The sequence below is a fragment of the Budorcas taxicolor genome, chromosome 14 (assembly GCF_023091745.1).
Source record: "Budorcas taxicolor isolate Tak-1 chromosome 14, Takin1.1, whole genome shotgun sequence".
Classification (NCBI taxonomy): domain Eukaryota; kingdom Metazoa; phylum Chordata; class Mammalia; order Artiodactyla; family Bovidae; genus Budorcas; species Budorcas taxicolor.
In genome coordinates, this window is record NC_068923.1 from 77,866,253 (window position 1) to 77,885,151 (window position 18,899).

The 18,899-nt window shown below is 32.7% G+C and overlaps 1 protein-coding gene across 1 annotated transcript in view; it reads right to left on the reverse strand.

Moving 5' to 3' along the window:
• Window positions 1-18,899, reverse strand: part of VPS13B (vacuolar protein sorting 13 homolog B) — a 775,227-nt gene that overhangs the window by 337,736 nt on the left and 418,592 nt on the right. The window contains exons 25-29 of the mRNA XM_052651420.1: window positions 16,694-16,865; window positions 16,005-16,119; window positions 14,132-14,198; window positions 9,899-10,307; window positions 4,194-4,305 (exon numbers count right to left, since the gene is read on the reverse strand). Of these exons, the coding sequence (XP_052507380.1) occupies window positions 4,194-4,305; window positions 9,899-10,307; window positions 14,132-14,198; window positions 16,005-16,119; window positions 16,694-16,865 (875 nt within the window). The remainder of the gene's footprint in view (window positions 1-4,193; window positions 4,306-9,898; window positions 10,308-14,131; window positions 14,199-16,004; window positions 16,120-16,693; window positions 16,866-18,899) is intronic.

Sequence of the window (18,899 nt, forward strand, 5' to 3'; positions counted from 1 at the left end):
ACTTTGTCCATCTGGTATTATGGCTATCTAAGGAGTCCTTAATTTCAGATACTGTATTATTCAGTTTTGGATTTACTTTAAATAGAGCTCATTTCTATGAAATCTTCCACCTTTTCAACATGTTTCTTTACAGTATTAATAACAATTATTTCAAACTTCTGTCTACTTACTCCAAATCTCAGTCATTTGTGGGTCTTTTTCTACTACTTAAATTTTCTCCTAATAATGGGTCAAATCTTCCTGCCTTTTTAGTATCTTTTTTCTTTTTTAATACATATCAGATACCATGTATAAAGACTATGGAAACAGAAGTCAACGTTATTTTTGCTGAGAGAAGGCACATCTTTTCCCATAAGGTAGCGTGGATAAGGAGTGGATCATTTCTGTCCAGTTTTTGGGGTTGGTTTGCAACTCCAACTAAACTCAATTCATCTTCCATTTGAAATGTCTCAAAGGTGACATGTCCTGTATTTCTTATGGGCCTCCTACAGTGTTGCACTGTTCAACAGAAATATAATGCAAACCACAATCGGAGACACCAATCTAAATTAAAAAATGCTGGCAGTCACACTGAAAAAAGGATTTTAGAAAACAGTGGGAAAATAGTTTTCAATTATTGAGCTCTAAGAGTTCTTTATATATTCTGAACACAAGTCTCGTGATTTTTAAATATTTTCTCCCATTCTGTGAATTATCACATTCTTGACAGAGTCCTCTGCACCACAGAAATTTATAATTTTGGTAGAGCTCATTTTATCTTTTTTTCTTTTTTCCCTTATGCTTTTGGTGTCATTTTAAAGAAACCATTATCTAATCAAAGGTCACAAAGACTTACTCTTATCCTTCCCCCTGTAAGTTTCAGAATTTTAGCTCTTAATTTTACATTTCTGGTCCTTTTGGCTTAATTTTTATACACAGTGTCAGGTAAGGATATAACTTCATGTCGATATTCAGATATCTAAGTACCATTTGTTGAAAAAGTATTCTTTACCACTGAGTTGTCTTGGCTCTTTTATCAAAAACCTACTGACGGTAAATGTGGCGGATGGTTTATTTCTGGACTCTCAATTCTGTTCATTGGTCTAGATATCCTACTTTCATACCAGTACTCCACTAGCTTGATTACTGTTGTTTTGTCATAAGTTTTGAAATTTAGCAGTGAGAGTCCTTCAACTTTGTTCTTTTCGAAGACTGTTTTGGCTATTTGGAGTCCCTTGAAATTCCATATGAATAATTTCCTTATAGGTTGTAGAAACTTTGCCAATTTCTACAAAGAAGCTAGCTGGAATTCTGATGTGAATCATACTGAATCTGCAGATCAGTTTAAGAAGGATTGACATCTAACAGTATTAAGTGTTTTGATCAATGTACTTGGGCTATAATTCTGTGTATTTAGATTTTCTTTAGTTTCTTTCAACAATGTCCTGTAGTTTTCAGAGTAAAAGTTTTCTGATTCTTCTGGTAAATTTATTTGTAAGGATTTAATTCTTTTTGATGATATTATGAATGGAATTGTCTTCTTACTTTCACTTTTGGATAGTTCTTTGCTTATTGCTATTGTGAACTGATATTTACACAGTCGTTCCTTGGTACTTGCGCAGGACTGATTTTAAGACCCGCTGGGAATACCAAAATCCAGAGACATCCAAGTCCATTAGTCAGCCCTTCACATCCATGGTTCTGTATCTCAGATTCAACCAACCATGAGCTGTGTGGTAATGTATTTACTATTAGAAAAAAAATCCACATATTTTGAACCTATTGCTCAAGGGTTAACTATATACTGATTTTTTTTTTTAATCTTGCAACTTTCTTGAACTAGTTTATTTGCCCAAAAGTTTTCCAGAGGCTGCCTTAGGATTTTCCATATATAAGATCATGTCATCGGCAAAAAGATATAGTTTTTTTTCTTTCTTACCATCTGGATGCTTTTTATTTCATTTTCCTACCTAACTTCCCTGGCTTCAACCTCTAATTCAATGCTACATAGAAGTGATGTCTTGCTCCTGATATTAAGGGGAAAGCACCCAGTTTTTGATTATGAGCTATTATAGCTGTGGGGTATTTTACAGAAGCCATTTATCACATTAAGGAAGTTAGAAAAAACAAGACAGAAAGAAGAAACACAAAAGGCAGATTAAAAGAAAGAGGAAGTAAAAACACATGGGAAGGGAGCAGGAGAATGAAATCGCTAAATCACATCATCAAGGGAGGGACTGAATGATAGAAGTATGAATTTAAAATAACTGAAGAGGATTCTAAGATAGATTCTGAAATGCTCTGCCACTGAAGCATATGCTTTTGGAAAAATACATAAAATTCTATGTGAATTGTCAATTAGGCTTTTGTCAATTAGGAAAAGAAAGTGAATTAGGAAAAGAAAGTAAGGGCATTTACTCTAGAAACAGAACAGCCATTATGTACTTTCTGTGTACATATTTTTACATATTTTCTGTGAGGCAGGATGTGAGGCACTGAAGATCTAAAGAGATAATGTACATTTTCAGACTTAATTCACTTTTTGGCATTGTAATTCTGTATCCTATAAAATAAGTCAGACTATTAACATAGTGAAACAGGGAAAGAAGTAAGATATAGTGAAAGAAGGCAGAAAGTAAAGAAAGAAAAAATGTGAAAAGGGAAGAAAGGTAAAGAATGAAGAAAAATACAGAAAGGGAATGAAAAGTTAGGTCTCAAAAAAAAAATCAAGAAGTGAGTAAGGAGAGAGACTGAAGGGAAAAGAACATTCAAGAAGGACAAAGGGGAGGAAGCAACGAATCATGAAGAGGGGAGTCACATCTTCATAAATGACGGCTGGAGAGCCAGAAAGGAGAAAGGGTAGAGGAGGAGAGGAAGTTAATACCTTTAGTGACTCACTTTATTGATGGTGACAGGGTCTTTTAATAAGAAACATATTTCTTTCACCAAAAGTAAAGTAGAAAACTCTTTGAGGACCACTTACTTCTGAAGTGGAAAAGAAAAGATAAATATACCTGATAGAATTTCCAAATGTTAGAAAATTAAATTGCTTTCACCCACAAAGGATTCTACTGTAATCCTTTCTCTAGATACTGAGGAAGTCAAAGCATGAGTGGTGATATTGGCTCTGTCATTACTTGACAAGGGACAGTGATTCTTTTGGCTCCTCAGGGTCCTAATCTATAAATAAGGAAACCAATATTAGATGATTCCTAGAGCCTACTTAAAGCCTACTATATAAGCTACCAGAAAAAAAAGTAACACAAGAAAGTAACCAAGATATAGAATTCAAAGGCAAACAACAATAAAAACAAACCAACTCTAATAACAGAAAAAATTGAGAAAACAAAATCCGTAGGTCCCCTTAAAGAAAAAATAGCTGTCATCCTCTAGGTGGTAAATGCATTATAAAAATCACAATCTTTCCTAGCAGTAACATTTATTGGAGAACAGTAGAAATGTATTTCTTGTAAGAGTAAAAGAATATAACATCTGAAAAACAGACCAGCAGGAAAAATAAGACACTTGTTCATCTGTATTTCTGTGACTTTTCTCACTTGGTATTATTTGCAACTGTACTTTTGTGTCTGGCAGCTGTGCCAACTTCAGTACGAATGATATATTATTTTTATCATGTTGATTACATGTGTTCACCAGTTTAGTTGTCCGTATATGCTTGGTGTGGTTTGCAAATACTCAGTGACAAAATCCAGAGCATGGCATTTTCACAGAAAGTGTTTACTGTGAAATTTCTCCTTAGAAGTTTGCTTTTCTTTACAGCTTTGATCCATATGACATGCACAGTCCTAAATTTCAAATAATGGCTTATAGTTAAATTAAGAAAATGCTTCAGTGTGACACAATATGACTACACTAAGATGTGGTAGTTCTAGAAAGGACCTCATTTTCTCATGTGATTAGAGATCTGGTCAAATTTAAAGTCTGCTAAAATTTTCTGAACTGCGCTTCTTCAGTTTTACAGTGACTTGGTACTTACATTCTGTTATTCATCAACACTTCACAGAAATACTTGATTTGTCTGAATGAATTTAAAAACCCACAACTGAAGAAAATCAGAAAAACCTGGTTTTAAATATCAAAAGATCCTGAATGAAAAGTATTTCTGCAGGCCACACTACACAAGTTTTATTGATCAGTGTATTTCTTTGCAGTATGAAAATGTTGCAAAATTGGACATAAAAAAATAAACTTACTGGTAAATATCTTTCCTGAGGACGGATCTGCCAAGGGGATTGTCAGCCTGGGGAGCCATAGCAACAGAGCCAATCTTCAGAACCATGGTATCTTCCTTTGCTGTCTGATTAACTGTAACGAAAAAAATAGATTCATGAGGAAACAGCAGATCTGTGTGCAACCTCATGTATAGGGAGAAATTTTTGAAGAATGGGATAGACACACATTAAGATAAGACCATAAATGAGGACAAGAAAAAATTTGCTTAAAATAGAAATATTTAATGCTCTGTCCATTATTTCTTTTATATCCCAATAAGTAGTTCTCTGCACAGACAATTAAAAATGGCAATAAAAAAATTCACCCAACATAAAAACATGCAATATTAATTATATATAAGTAATACTGAGTAGTATATTTATCTAATTTCATGATGTGATACTACTACATATTTCTCCCAAGTGATTTTCAACCCTGAGTTTTCAACACTGTACTGTTGTTTACAAATACATTAAAGGATATCAGAAAGTAACAAATTCTCCAAGTTGTTTGAATTTACATAATTGTACTAATACAACACACATATACATACAAACACACAAGAGCACTTTAAGGTGTAACATGTCAGCTGAATGGCTGCAACAGTAAAGAAAGAAAAAACCAAGTAACTGATTAATATATAAGGACATTTCAACTTGCTATTCTAGGTATTTTTTTATGTTAATAATTTCTACCGTGGAACTGCTTGAGAAATAGTAATTTGAATCAGTTCTGATGAGATGGATGAAACTGGAGCCGATTATACAGAGTGAAGTAAGCCACAAAGAAAAACACAAATACAGTATACTAACACATATATATGGAATTTAGAAAGATGGCAATGACGACCCTGTATGCAAGACAGGAAAAAAGACACAGCTGTGTATAACAGACTTTTGGACTCAGAGGGAGAGGGAGAGGGTGGGATGATATGGGGGAATGGCATTCTATCATGTATACTATCATGTAAGAATTGAATCGCTAGTCTATGTCTGACGCAGGATACAGCATGCTTGGGGCTGGTGCATGGGGATGACCCACAGAGATGTTATGGGGAGGGAGGTGGGAGGGGGGTTCATGTTTGGGAACACATGTAAGAATTAAAGATTTTAAAATTAAAAAAATAAAAAACTATTAAAAAAAAAAAAAAGAAAATCCCACAGGAAAAAAAAAAAAAAGAGAGAGAGAAATAGTAATTTCACACCTGTGTAAAAGTCCTATTTCCTAATGGAACCTAAAACTAAGGTAAGTATTCTCAGAAAACAAGAAAAGGTAAAAGGGTGTATTAATTCTGATTCTTTAAACTGAATTAAAAAAAAATTTATCATATGTTCTCATGTTACAAAGCTAAACAATTCTATAAGCCATTGGCTAATTCAATGTCTTTTTAAAAATTTATTTGGAATAAAGAACTTTTTTGGATGCCCTCATTAATTTACATTAAATTTATTCCCTCTTTTGCCACAGATGAGTCTACTGCAGTAGCCGTTCAAAACTGTTTAAAAATTGTTAACAATATATACTTTTCCGGGTTTTGAAGAAAACATATAGTAAAATTCATAATTTCTTTCAAAGAACTATCATCTGCCACAAATGGAACAGAAAAGGACTGGCTGCAAGACCTCAGGAATATCCTGAACAGAACATGCCTACAAAGGCATACAATCCATATTTCCCAAACTGTGGTGCCCAAAGAATGCAAAAGCTAAGAGATTATTTCCAGCTGCTTTGACAAAACACTTGGTATGGTCTGACTTAGATTAGTCTAAAAAAGAAAGTCAGAATTAGGAAAATCAGAAAAAATAAGAAGAAAGATATTCGGTGAGGAAAAGAAGGAACCAGAATAAGATGTACATAAGGGAGAGGCAAAATGGCAGGGGAAGGGGTAAGACAGCAAAGGGGGAAGAAAGAGATGAGCTATCATAATAAACATCAGCATGTGGATGCTGCAACACAGATGATATTTTTGAATGTCCACAGCAAAAAAGATCAAATTAAACACTACTTCTCATGAAGTTACACTATTTTCAAATGACTAGAGGTCTGGCTTGATTATAGGTCCTTATACTATGAAAACTGTTTACATTTCACAGATCCTGCATTTTATGTCAGGCTTATCAAATAGTTTCATGTGGGTAAAACCTCTGATTAAGCAGAAGGCATCAATTAAATCAATAAATAGTAAGCCTGGAGAATAGACCATACCACAAAAGTGCGATTAGTGTACTTGCTAACTGTTCTTCCAGGCTACAGATACTACCCACCATAGGAAAGTCTAAAATGTAATAGAAACACTGCAGTAAATGAGGTACACATGGAAGAATGACGTCCTTAGTGTTACATACAAAGCCAGATCCAAGAACAGAATTCTGTTTCTGTTAGAGCCAAAAGTATTCTCACTAGATTAAACTGACTACAAAGTTATATCATAATAATAAAAACCATTTAATGTGTATCATTCATGAACTAACTTAAAATAATCAATTTTATTATAGAAAGTATTCAGCTTATCAAAATGTATCCGGAGATATAAGAAAAACTAGTAAAAATAGGTATTTATATAAGAAAGCGCCTTGAGTCATGTCTTTAGTTATTTTATAGCTAGGGGGAAAAAAAACAAAACAAGCTTTCCTTTTTTGGTTTATTTCACCTGCATTTAATAGTTGGACCAAATGAGGAAATATTCCCTCTAGAAGCATTTTCAACATGAAAATGAATGCCTTCCTTCTTTGCTGTAACTGTATTTTTAAAAATTGAGCCTCATGAGGAACTACTCACTCTAGAAGACTCATACCAGATCCAAAAAACAGCCCTCTGTTATGAAATAAATAGCTTAAGCTGGAAGTCAAACACCTGTAGATTCAGAATCTTGATAATAATCGCACATAAAGCAAGCAATATTCAAGTCGAAAACCAGACTTTAATATAACTTCTTTAAATATTAGAAAGTTAAATATATTTTTATTATTAATTGAATTTTACAGATGAACTATTAGAAACTTGTACATTTCATGTAAAATGAAACGTATGTCTGAAAGTCTTTATCTTTTCTTGAGGCAAGAGAGTATGTATTGAAAATGAAAAGGCTAAGAACAAATCTGAAATTATGAGCTTGATTAAGTAACCAAAAGCTTAAAAGAGCAGAATCTTCATGAAATTGTCAGACAATATCAGACTGTTGTCCATAACTAAGTTTTTAAAAAATTCGATATGAAATAAAAACATTTTAGAGACTTCAATTTTCCTTTAAGATTCTCAGTATAAACTCTATATAATAAAACATTTAAAGTCTCAAAGTTATTTGAACTTGCCATTGCAATGTTAAACTTCTATAAAGCCACAGCTATAATGACAACCTCACATAAAGCTATCAACAAAAGGTACTATTATTGATATATTTTCAGCTGAAGATACAATGAAGGTTCAATACTATGTAACCCAGTGATTATGTACATTAATGGGAAATACAGTCACATCCAGTTTGCCAATCATCTCTGACAGACAGACACAAACTTCTTGGAGATAGTTTTATAGTTTCTGCTAAGAAGTATGAAATAGCAACATTTCAGTATGCTATCACACTCAATAAGACATAATTTACATTCAGTTTAATTGATCTGAATAAAAATATTATGCTCATCTGAATTACAGCAGTAATGAAGAAAGATAAAGTGTTCCCAAAATTTAACATAATATGTCAAGACAATGGAATTTTTGACAAACATTTATATTCATATATATTTTGTGGATAGGCACATGTTTTGGCAATTCATAGTATCTCAGATATAGACATGAGAACAGGTATAAGCAAAGATATACATGCTGATATAAATACAGGTGTACACAGACAGACAGACAGACACACACACACACACACAGAGTCAAATAGCAAAAAAAAAAGAAAAGACGTGTGCAATACACTGCAGGTCAAACAACAGGCTTCACACACAGACTTCTTAATAAATGACGAAGAACGGATGAGCAACTCTTTAGGAAAAAAAGTATACTTTTCATTAATGAGACTGACAAAAGATAAAAAAGCGTGACAGATCTCTATTACAAACACAGCAAGGAAACAGTATAAACTGGTCAGGCAATTTATAGGAGGGCATTTTGACATCCCTTAATATTTTTAAGGTAGATACCCTTTGATCTAGCAATCCTTTTGCTAGAAATTTTTTCTATATATGCTCACCCAAGTCATGAAAAATACCAGCAAAAGGTGTTTATTACACAAAGTGTTCATATAAGCAAAGGATCAAAATTAACCAAAAGTCCACAGAGAAATGTGGCAGACAGTATTTTCCAAAGATGGCTGTAACAACAAGGCCCCTTCCCTAACTTCTACCTCATATGCTCTCATTCAAGGTTAATTGCTTAGCAGGTACTTCAGGATCAGAATTCTGAAATTATACCTTAAAAATTCCACCACAAGCAGCACCAAAAAAGAACAAAGGAGCTTGAAAAATAAACTAGGAAGAATCTAGAAACCTTCTGTAATTACAAACAATTGAAGATTTTCCTACTTACAGCAAGGAAATGGGAAATTTAAAGCAGTATCAACAAAACTGTGTGATACACAGTACTCATCACAAAATTTAAATGTTCATAAAACAATAAGCTAACAAACAAAACAAATATATGCACAAAAGAGATAAAGCTTTTCCTTTCCCTCCCTTTTCTCAAATAGCCAGATGAGTATCCCTTGGGACATCTATACAAATCAATGAAGCACAGAACCTGTTTCGATAAACCACCACTGAGTATGACAGAAAAATGAGGCGAGGGTCAACCAATGAAGCTCCTGACCTCCGTCTACTGTGAAGGTGCCTCAGCACACCCACCACCTTTACTAAGAGGCAACACCCTCCACGCTTCCTGTTGACTCGACACTATCATTCAGAAACTGCTACAAATCCTGCCCTCGTCAAAAGAGCTTCAAAGAAGACTGGTGGTTAATCAAGACCATGGAATTCTCAACAAAGAACTGCCATATAAGCCAGCAATTTACCCCCGAGGTACATACTCAAAAGAATCAAAAATGAGCTTGAACAGACAAGTATATAGCAGCATTACTCACAGTATCAGTGGAAACAATCCAAGTGTCTGATGGAAGAATGGATTAAAAAAGAGGGGTATATCCATACAATAGATACTATTCTGCCATACAAATAAATGAAATTATGATGCATGGTATACAACGTGAATGAACCCTGAAAACATTATGCTAAGCGAAATACGCCAGACAAAAAAGGACAAATATTCTCTGATTCAACTCATATGAAATACCTACAACAGGCAAATTCAGAGAGACAGAAAGTAAGCAAGGGGGAGTTATTCTTCAATTTGTAAGGTACAGAGTTACTGCTTGGGGTGATGAAAACATTTTGGAGATAGAAAGTGGGAATGGCTGCACAAGATTGCCAATATAATTTATTCCATTAATGCAGTATGTGGAGTGTTGGCTAATTTTTTAAAGCAATTTTTAGTTATCTTAGGTATATAGAACAGAATTTTGGAGGTCAACAAAACAAATGACAGAAAGTATAAGCTTTATTAGCAAAAGACCTAAAGAAAAACATCTCCTATTTCTTACTCTAGTAATCAATCAGCAGAGTCAGAAACACACACAGTATTTAAAAGTTATTTAAAATAAGACTGGAAAAAAAAATTCTGAAGAGAATACCTTCAATACTTGGCTGCATTTCTTCTGTTTTTGGAACAAAAATTCTGATTACGCTTGTGTTGATATAAATCAAAGGTAAATTGCGTGAAGTCAGTGTATGGGTCCTCATGGGCTGACCAGGAGATTTTCTTTTCTCTTTTTGGGTTCTTGATAGTTTTGCTTGAAATATACTTGCAATGGCATTAAGTAAAGGAAAACAAAGGACAATATCAAAGGCTTGTGCTGAAAGAAGTATTTCATGAAGAAAATGAGGGGAACCATCTGTTAAACCTTCAGATAACTTATGAAAACTTCTTCGCTCATTTCTTGATGTTAACTTGTGGCGAACATTTTTTGTTACAGCTTTTGTGTATGTCAAAGACAGAAATCCATGCTGCTGATGAGAGCCATCTAGAAGCTTTGCAGTTGTCTGTTCCAGAAAGAGGAAATCACAATACATATTTTATTCAAAAAGAAAAAAAAAATTTGAAAGCAGAAAACAATCTAGGTCGGTACTATAATCTTTTGTTATGTCCATACTTTTTCCCCATGATTGATCAATGTTTAATATATATAAAAAAATAAAAACACACTTCTTAACGAGCACATTACTGATCAATTCTATAGACAGGGCAAAAGCCTCTACGACTCAGAATGACTGAACTCAGTTTAGGAATCCTGAGTTGTAGTTCTAGGTCCTGAGAGAGGTAATTAACCTCTTTGTACCTCTTTCTATAATTTCTACATTTTCTACAACATTCAGAATTTGGGACAGTTCATATATACATTTATCTTTCCATTCTTGATAATTTTTCATTAAGAGTAGCAATATGCTGTCATAATTTGGGTCAGACAGGGTTTGTTTATGAAAGAAAAATTTAAATAACCATGTTATGTATTTTCATTTGTGATCAACAATGTGAAAAGTTGATTGACTTCACATTTATAAAAACAAAGTTTTTCTTCTGTAATCTCACTAATATATATGAAGAGCCCATAAGACAAGCATCACTGATATCACACTGATAACTGAATTAACCATTTAATGCATATAAAGAGAAAATGGTATCACAAGACAAAAATAGCTCTCTTTTAGAACTTGTCTATTTTCTGCGACTATCATATTGTTTATAAAATCTACCTAACAACTCTCTTTCAACTCATATTCCCTGGGTTTATACCATATTAAGACATATAAACATCTGATTGAGACTGAAAACTATATCATAACAACTTCAGTACCTGTGACAAAGCTTGTCCAATAAACTTATATTCAAATCGAACACTAAAATTATAGTATAAGAGCATACTTTTAAGGGTAAAGTAAAACATGTAATTTGAATTTCTCAACATATAAAAAGGATAGTTTTGAGAAAAGTTTTCCTGAACCAATTAGTGTACATAAAATTCTATTTTGCAAATTAATCAAAATATAATTACTCAAAATACAACCCCTCTTCCCAAGGCTTGATGAAGATTTTTAGTTATTGGAGTTTAAAGAGTGATGTTAAGAGAGGAAGTGAACTGAGGAAGAATGAAAAAGAAGGAAATACATTCACATAAACAAGAAAAAAGTGAGAAGGAGCAAAGCAACAATATGTCAGAGCCTATGTTATTCCATCATCAGTAAACCTCTTCTATTTTCTGCCTCTCATTTTGCTGCCTATCACACGAGAAGAAAATAGTATGAAACTCAGTGCTCTGTTAATTTTGTTTTAAATTTGGATTTTATAGTGAAGAAAGACAAGATAAAATTTACCTTTGCAAAAGTATCTCAAAATCAATTTTTTGACCATTAAAAAGAGCTTGTAAAGTAAGCATCAAATAGATATGCAATATAATAACTTCATATAATTGTCCTGCCCTCAGAACATTTTTTACTTTGTCCAACTTTCTCACTGCATTTTATCTTATTTCCCTCTCTTTTGGCTTTCTACACTCAAAACAAAAGGAAATACAGTAAAACAAGAAAAAGAGATTGGAATCTCATCACTATGATGCTGAACTGCGGGCAAGCGTAGATGGACAAGGGTGCTGCAGCTGGCTGCCACAGGAGAGGCCACAGCAACGCTGTCTCTAGGTCTCAACTGGGATGAGGGTGTGGAGGGGTAGAACCAACCCCAAATCTACATAAATCACCCCAAAGCTTAACGAATGGCAACATTTGAATCCTGGAAACGGTATAAAAAGTGTTTGACAGTATAAATGTTTTGATTTGGTAAAGATACCTTTAAACATGTTGACTGTAGGTATTCTTAAAAGGTAAATACCCATGAGAGCAAGTGTGCTGAAGTGCTGCATTCCTAACTGCGCTAGTAAGATGAGGGAAAAAACTTAAAAGAATGGATAAATACTAGCTGGAATTGAGATAAGTATTACTTTTCATACAGTAATAATAATACTTTATACTACTTAAAATGAAAGTCAGACCAATGATAATTATTGAAATGTTAAGAAAATTCAAAATTTAGAAAAATTGATAAAATTCTAAAACACATTAACAATAATTTTGGTTTGCTTTCATGAATACATGTTAAAATTGTTAAGAAAGCTTCTCATGGATGCTAATGAACATTAAAGAGAAGAAAATAAATCTAAACAGAATGTCCATTAATACAAAGGCCACATTTAGGGACAATTTTTATCCAGACTAGACTAGAAAAAATTCAAAAATCAAATCAGAAACTAGTATTTGCTATGCAATTACAGTGTTAAACACTAAATCTAAGAACACAATTATTTAAAATATTTGGCTAATTTTTACACTTTATTTTTAAACGTATATGTCTTAATACCTTTTAAGTTACAAAAAAGGGGAAATGAATACTAGTTTTCAGATGCTGAGAAAATATTTAATAACATTTGCACTTATTTAACAGTTTCTTAAGAGGATTTCTATTATCATTGTGAAAATCTACTCTTAATATTTAAAATTTACATGTATTTTTATTGACTTAAAAATACCATTTAAAAGAACTAGCTTAATAATATATTCAGATATTTTGTACCACCAGGGGGAAAAAAGTTCTAAACTTCTAAAACCCACTGGTGTACAGACTAGTGTTCCTCTTTCATCTAGTAATTGACAGATGTACAACCTTGTCCAGATTTAAGAGGCACCAAATAAATAAGGCACTTGGAGTTAGTTCTGAGAAGGAAACGGCATAATAACAGGGGAAAAAGCAGTGCAAGGAAGAATCATAAAAGGAATGACGAAAGCAGTATGGTCAACTCTTGATCAGTCAGTATATGTACAATTTAACAAGCATACATATACATCCCACTTTGATTTTCCAATGATGATGATAAAATTAGTTTATATTCAGTAAACCAGAATGACAAAAAGCATTATTCAAGTAACCCAGAAACAAACTGGATTATAGTGAAAACAGTCTATGATTTAAGAATACATAATAGTTCATTTACAGAGCAAAAGACACAGAGGAAGATAAAAATCAAGAGTTGACTCTATGGATAGTTCCATTCCTTCTCTGGGTTCCTGTTAATGGGAGTTCTGTAGCATAATTTAAAAATGATTTCTTACAGAAGGAAAGAAGGCAGAGCAATTACTGAAAGGGTCCTGCTTGCTGATGGGTCGAACCAACAAGGTGCGTCTGTTCAGCTTGTCAGTACAGGAAAGGAAGACACCTCCACATTGCCCCAGAGACCAACACTCTTCCCCAAGGCTTGAGGTGATGGACAGGAGCAAAGAAGGTGAAAAGACAAAAAGCAATAAAAGCCATAAGCAAAAAAAAAAAAATCTGGACAGTTTTAATTTTGCTCAAGTTTGCAAAGGTTTAGGTTTGAGCCACTGCTAGGTATGGCCTCTGTCTGCACCATCTTCTGCAAAAGCATTGTTAATGGAAGTAAACAAAAAATTGTTGCTTTTAGTGTAAATGACTACTTTTAATTTATAATAAAGGACAATCCAACATGAACTCACTTATGGAAAAACTTAGGAAAAACTTCTAGAAAATCAACATACTAATACATTAATGACAAAGTATATTAATAAAAGCAATCCTACCTTGACCTTATTAAAAATTTACTTAGTTGCTATAACAGGAAAATGGTTACAAAACATAAGCAACTTAAAGGAATAGTTTTACTTTGTAATGTAATTTTGTAAGAATAGGTCAAAAAGAATTTGCTGAGCTCTAATTCTTATAACCATTAGTCCTACTGCATGAAAGAACAAAGATAAACAGTTTATAATATATTTTTAATAAGTCATAATTACTAAATGAGTCTCACCACAGGTTTTTCTTTGCACTGTAGAAATACTCCTTCAAAATGTCCTGACTGCCAACCTTCCCCTGGCCTGGAAAACATAAGTTCACCTTATCTGTTCTCTTCAATTTTTCTGAGTTAAGAAATTGAGCATATATAACTATTTCAAGTCATTATGATGTAAACAGTACTACACTGAACTAAAACGTGAAACTGACAAAGCAATCAATAGAACAATTCACATTAGCACCACACCCTGGTAGTTCTGCAGAGAGCACCTGTCTTAATGGTAAATTATATATTTACCAAGGTTATTTTTCTATCTCATTCATGTGACTCTGGGCTCCCCTTGTGGCTTAGACTCCAGTATTCTTGCCTGGAGAATCCCATGGACAGAGGAGCCTGGCGGACTACAGATCATGGTGTCGCAGAGTCGGACATGACTGAGCAACTAAGCATGAGCACATGTGACTCTAAGGTCCATAAGGGTATGTTTTATGTCTATTTTTGCTGAACACTATATCCTTAAGTGCTTAGTATAGTGCTTGGGATATAATACACACTTAATAAACATTTTGATTAAAATGAATAAACTAAATATTTAAAACTTACATAAAATTAACAGCAAAATCATTGATAATCTATAACATAAATTGTAATATTCACATAATCAAGAAATTATTTCAGCAATAAAATAAAATTCACATATATTTGCTAGGATCATTTTGATACAGAGATATACCGTTCAAAAGGAACTGAACCACCCCATTATCAAAAATCTATCACTGATTCACTGTTACTCCAACAGAAACAATTATCATATACTTGGGAAAATAATACTATTATAACAGGTCTTAATATATACCCAGCAAAATATTTTGACCATCACAATTTTGACACAATTTTTGGCTTTGACAGAGTTGATAGTTATTTACATAAATGATATACATAATAAAGAATGAAAAATCAAATGTTTTAAATGTAGAATTAGGAATCTCTTTAAAAAGACTTTGGTTTTTAGAGTATATAATGTATCGATAAAGGTACAGAAACATGTGTACTTTTGCAGACACTTAATTGTTGATGAATAAATAAGAATCCAGGGAAAAAAAGGACTTTAAGGCTGCTTCTTTGCCAAAATACTATGAAAATGAATATATGATGTTGTTTAGAAAACATTTTTAAAAAACTACATGTGAGTTTTATAGTATATGAATCATATTTCAATTATTAAAAAAAAAATTCCAGGGTAGCATTATAAACCAAAAAAACCCCAAAGGCATCTGTATTTTTATTTGGGAAAAATTGATGATAAACTGTTATATATATATCTTTATGGAAATATCTAAAACTTTATTTTTTTACTACCATCATTCAATATTATAAAAAAATCATACTTAATCTCCTTTTGGTAGAAATTTATTAGGAAGGAAAAATATGGTTATAGGAACATCTGTTAATACCACAGGTATATTAATCTGTGAGTTAAGAAGTCCTCAGAGTTGTAAGGAACGTGAGAAGCTGCTCCACTTCTACAATGGTATAGGGAGTGGGTGAGGAGTGCACAGCAAAAACCAAAGCTATTAGCTGTGTCCCAGGCATCTTAGCAAACATACAACACGCACAACAAACTGTGAAGTGATTAGTGAAAGCAGCTTATTTCATTTAATATGACAAGGTGGATATTTAGGAACAGATTTGCCCTCTTATAAAATAAAACTTTATTATATTCCATATATGAATGATACTAAGTAAAATTAATATATCTGTTAAGAACCATCTTTGGGAATATCTATAATATTTTTTTAAATAACTAATCAAATAAAAATATAAAAATTCTTTCATAGACTTTGGTCAAAGAAAATAGTTTTTCCCATATTCATTATTCATTACTTACTTGCTTCTATAGTGATCAATATTGAAACTTTCTATTTTACATTTCACTTTGGTGTACACATCCTGGACATCTATTGAAGCACTGAGATCTTCTAGTTCACTGACCATACAAAGTTCTGCAAGAGGAAGCAAATACTAAATTAGTATAGGGCTCACAATCAACATAAAAACTTTCAATTTTACATTTAATGTTGCCATATATATCCTTGACATGTACAGAGGGACTGACAGTTTCTGTTCATTAACCACATAAAATTTTATAATAACTAGCAAAATTAATATTAATATATGCATCAAAATTAAGATAGGATACTTATTTCAAAATAAGGGAAATACCAGTTAATGTATGAAGTATTACATCTAGTATCAGTCAACAATCTCTGCAATATTTTCAGTGATATGACCACTGAAGAAAGTACAAATACGGTTAAAATAATATGTTTTATATTGGTGACTTTTACCACAATTAAAAAAAAAAATTACCTCATGGCTTTTGGAGTGAATTTTAATACAAACAAGACAGAATTGAGGTAAGATAGGCACCACGTTAGTACTGCTAATAGAAATCACTTGAATTAGATCTAATGATGTTTGATTTAAATGACAATGATTAAATAAAACAAGGTCTCCAATTTCTTCTAAAAACGGTGTTTAATATTTTATCTGTAGAGTAGAAAAATAACCCTATACCTATGCCTTTATTGTCAGGATCTGGAGCAAAGAGCTTTACAGTAATCTTGGGGAGCACCCACTGCATCCACAGACTAACACGACCACTGGATCCACCGATGTTACTTGTCGTCTGTTCCAAGGTAACAGAATCTGAGAATGGTGAATCATCAACAGCTTGTACAGAATCTCCCTGGGATAAGAAATAACAACAATAGTTTTTAACTTGACTAAATATAAGAAAAAATTTACGGTTTAAGTAAATATAAATAAATATATATATAAATAAACAATAATGTTTATATTTATATTGATATAAACATAAATATTTATATAATATTAAATGTTAGAGTGTATAAATAATAAATATTTATATAAATATAAATAAATAAAAATTTACCATCTGTAATTATTCCTTATAATTTATATATGATAATGCAAATCATATAAGTGCTTGTATATAATGCCAATAATACAAACATAGACTAATCATATCATTTTCATAGTTTCAGTGTACATGCATGCCATTCCAGATTCCTCTAAACAAGTTAGGATCATACTAATGAATATTTTCTTATAGAATAGCTATAGCCAAGGGCCAAATCTGGCTCTATTTTTGGAAATAAAGTTTAACTACCTCACAGTCACATCACTCATTTATCTATTGCCTATGACTACTGTTTAGCAGAGACATGTAGTTGCTTTAGAGATGCTATGATCCACAAAGCCTACAATATTTACTATCTTGCCATTAAAATGTCTGTCTACCCCTACTATGGCGCATTTATGTATGAATCTATGACAATCATAGAAAAATATAGCATAATTAGCATGATTTAAAAAACAGCAAAGCATGCATCATGCCTCACATAGTTTAATAGTAAGAGGAGTTTTAAAAGTTAGCAGATTCAATGCCAGATTTTTTAAATGACTGATGTGGTTAGAAGGCTCTTAATTAGAGGTAGAGAACATAAGCTTATTCAATTCAACAAATACATAATGAGTTCCAGTTATGTATAAGGTCCTAAATTTGGTACTAACAAACTTTCTGAAAAAGCTCTTTTGGGTGGTATTTTTTTTTTTAATCTTTTCAACAGATGAAAATAAAACCTGGTTTGAAGATAAACAGGTTCAGTCTCAAAGGTAGGAAGAGATAGTGCCTGAGACAGTGATTACTCATGGATTACCTAATTAAGGATTTAGGTTTTTTAAATCCCAACCTTGCTGTCCATTGAAAACATTCAAAACAACTTGATAAGCTAAACCCATTCTCTGTGAACTGATCAAATACACCATAGCATGCTTGCTTAAAGATGTATATATATTTAAATACTCATTATATGCACTTAAGCTTAGTTTGGCAGGCAACATGATGCACTAGGATAAGGACTTCGGACACTAGTCATGTAATTTGACCTCTCAGAATTTGTTATCCACCACTTCAAAATGGTTATTAGAATGATATTTATCTCTCAGTTATGATTAAGTAAGAACATGAAGGAAAAGTGATTACACATAATGCATAATTCACAAATAGCATGTACGATTATCACCATCAAGTGGACCACTTTAGAAACTGATACAATCCTATAGAATTTGGTATGCTATACCTTCTTGCCCTTCTCATTCTGTCACATTTATAACTTCAGCACATTTCTTTTGCCATAAACATTCAATCTATAATACTTAGTTGATGCTTCGAGTGTCTCAAAAAAATACTCACTTCCAATGCTAACGATTCATGACCAGTAGTGAACTATCAGCACAAAACATCCCTTAACGTTTAATAGAAGACAATACAAAAACACTTCTTTTCATGGGTAGTTTTTTGGAGTAGAAGCCACTAATCTCTTAGCCAAGGCATTAGACAGCCCCTGAGAGAAGAGACAAGTAAAACTTCTTACAAAACCAATGACCCTATGTTTGTTACCACAGACATGACCTCTATGCAGGTATAGTGACGTCCTATATAAAGTTTTTCCCTTGACCTCAGTTCTACAACTTTCAATCAGAAGAAAATTCAATTTCCTTGAATCTCTGAAAGGAGATCAAATAGAGAAGATTTTCACAAAGCAACAGGCCAATGTTTACCAGGCACCAAGCACAGCAAAGCAATAGTGTCTTGTGATTTAGTGTGACAGAAAATTATAGTCTTAACATCTGAAGACATAATCATTATTTGTACAATTACACCAAGAAAAGCAAACTGCTCATTGCTGCTGATGTT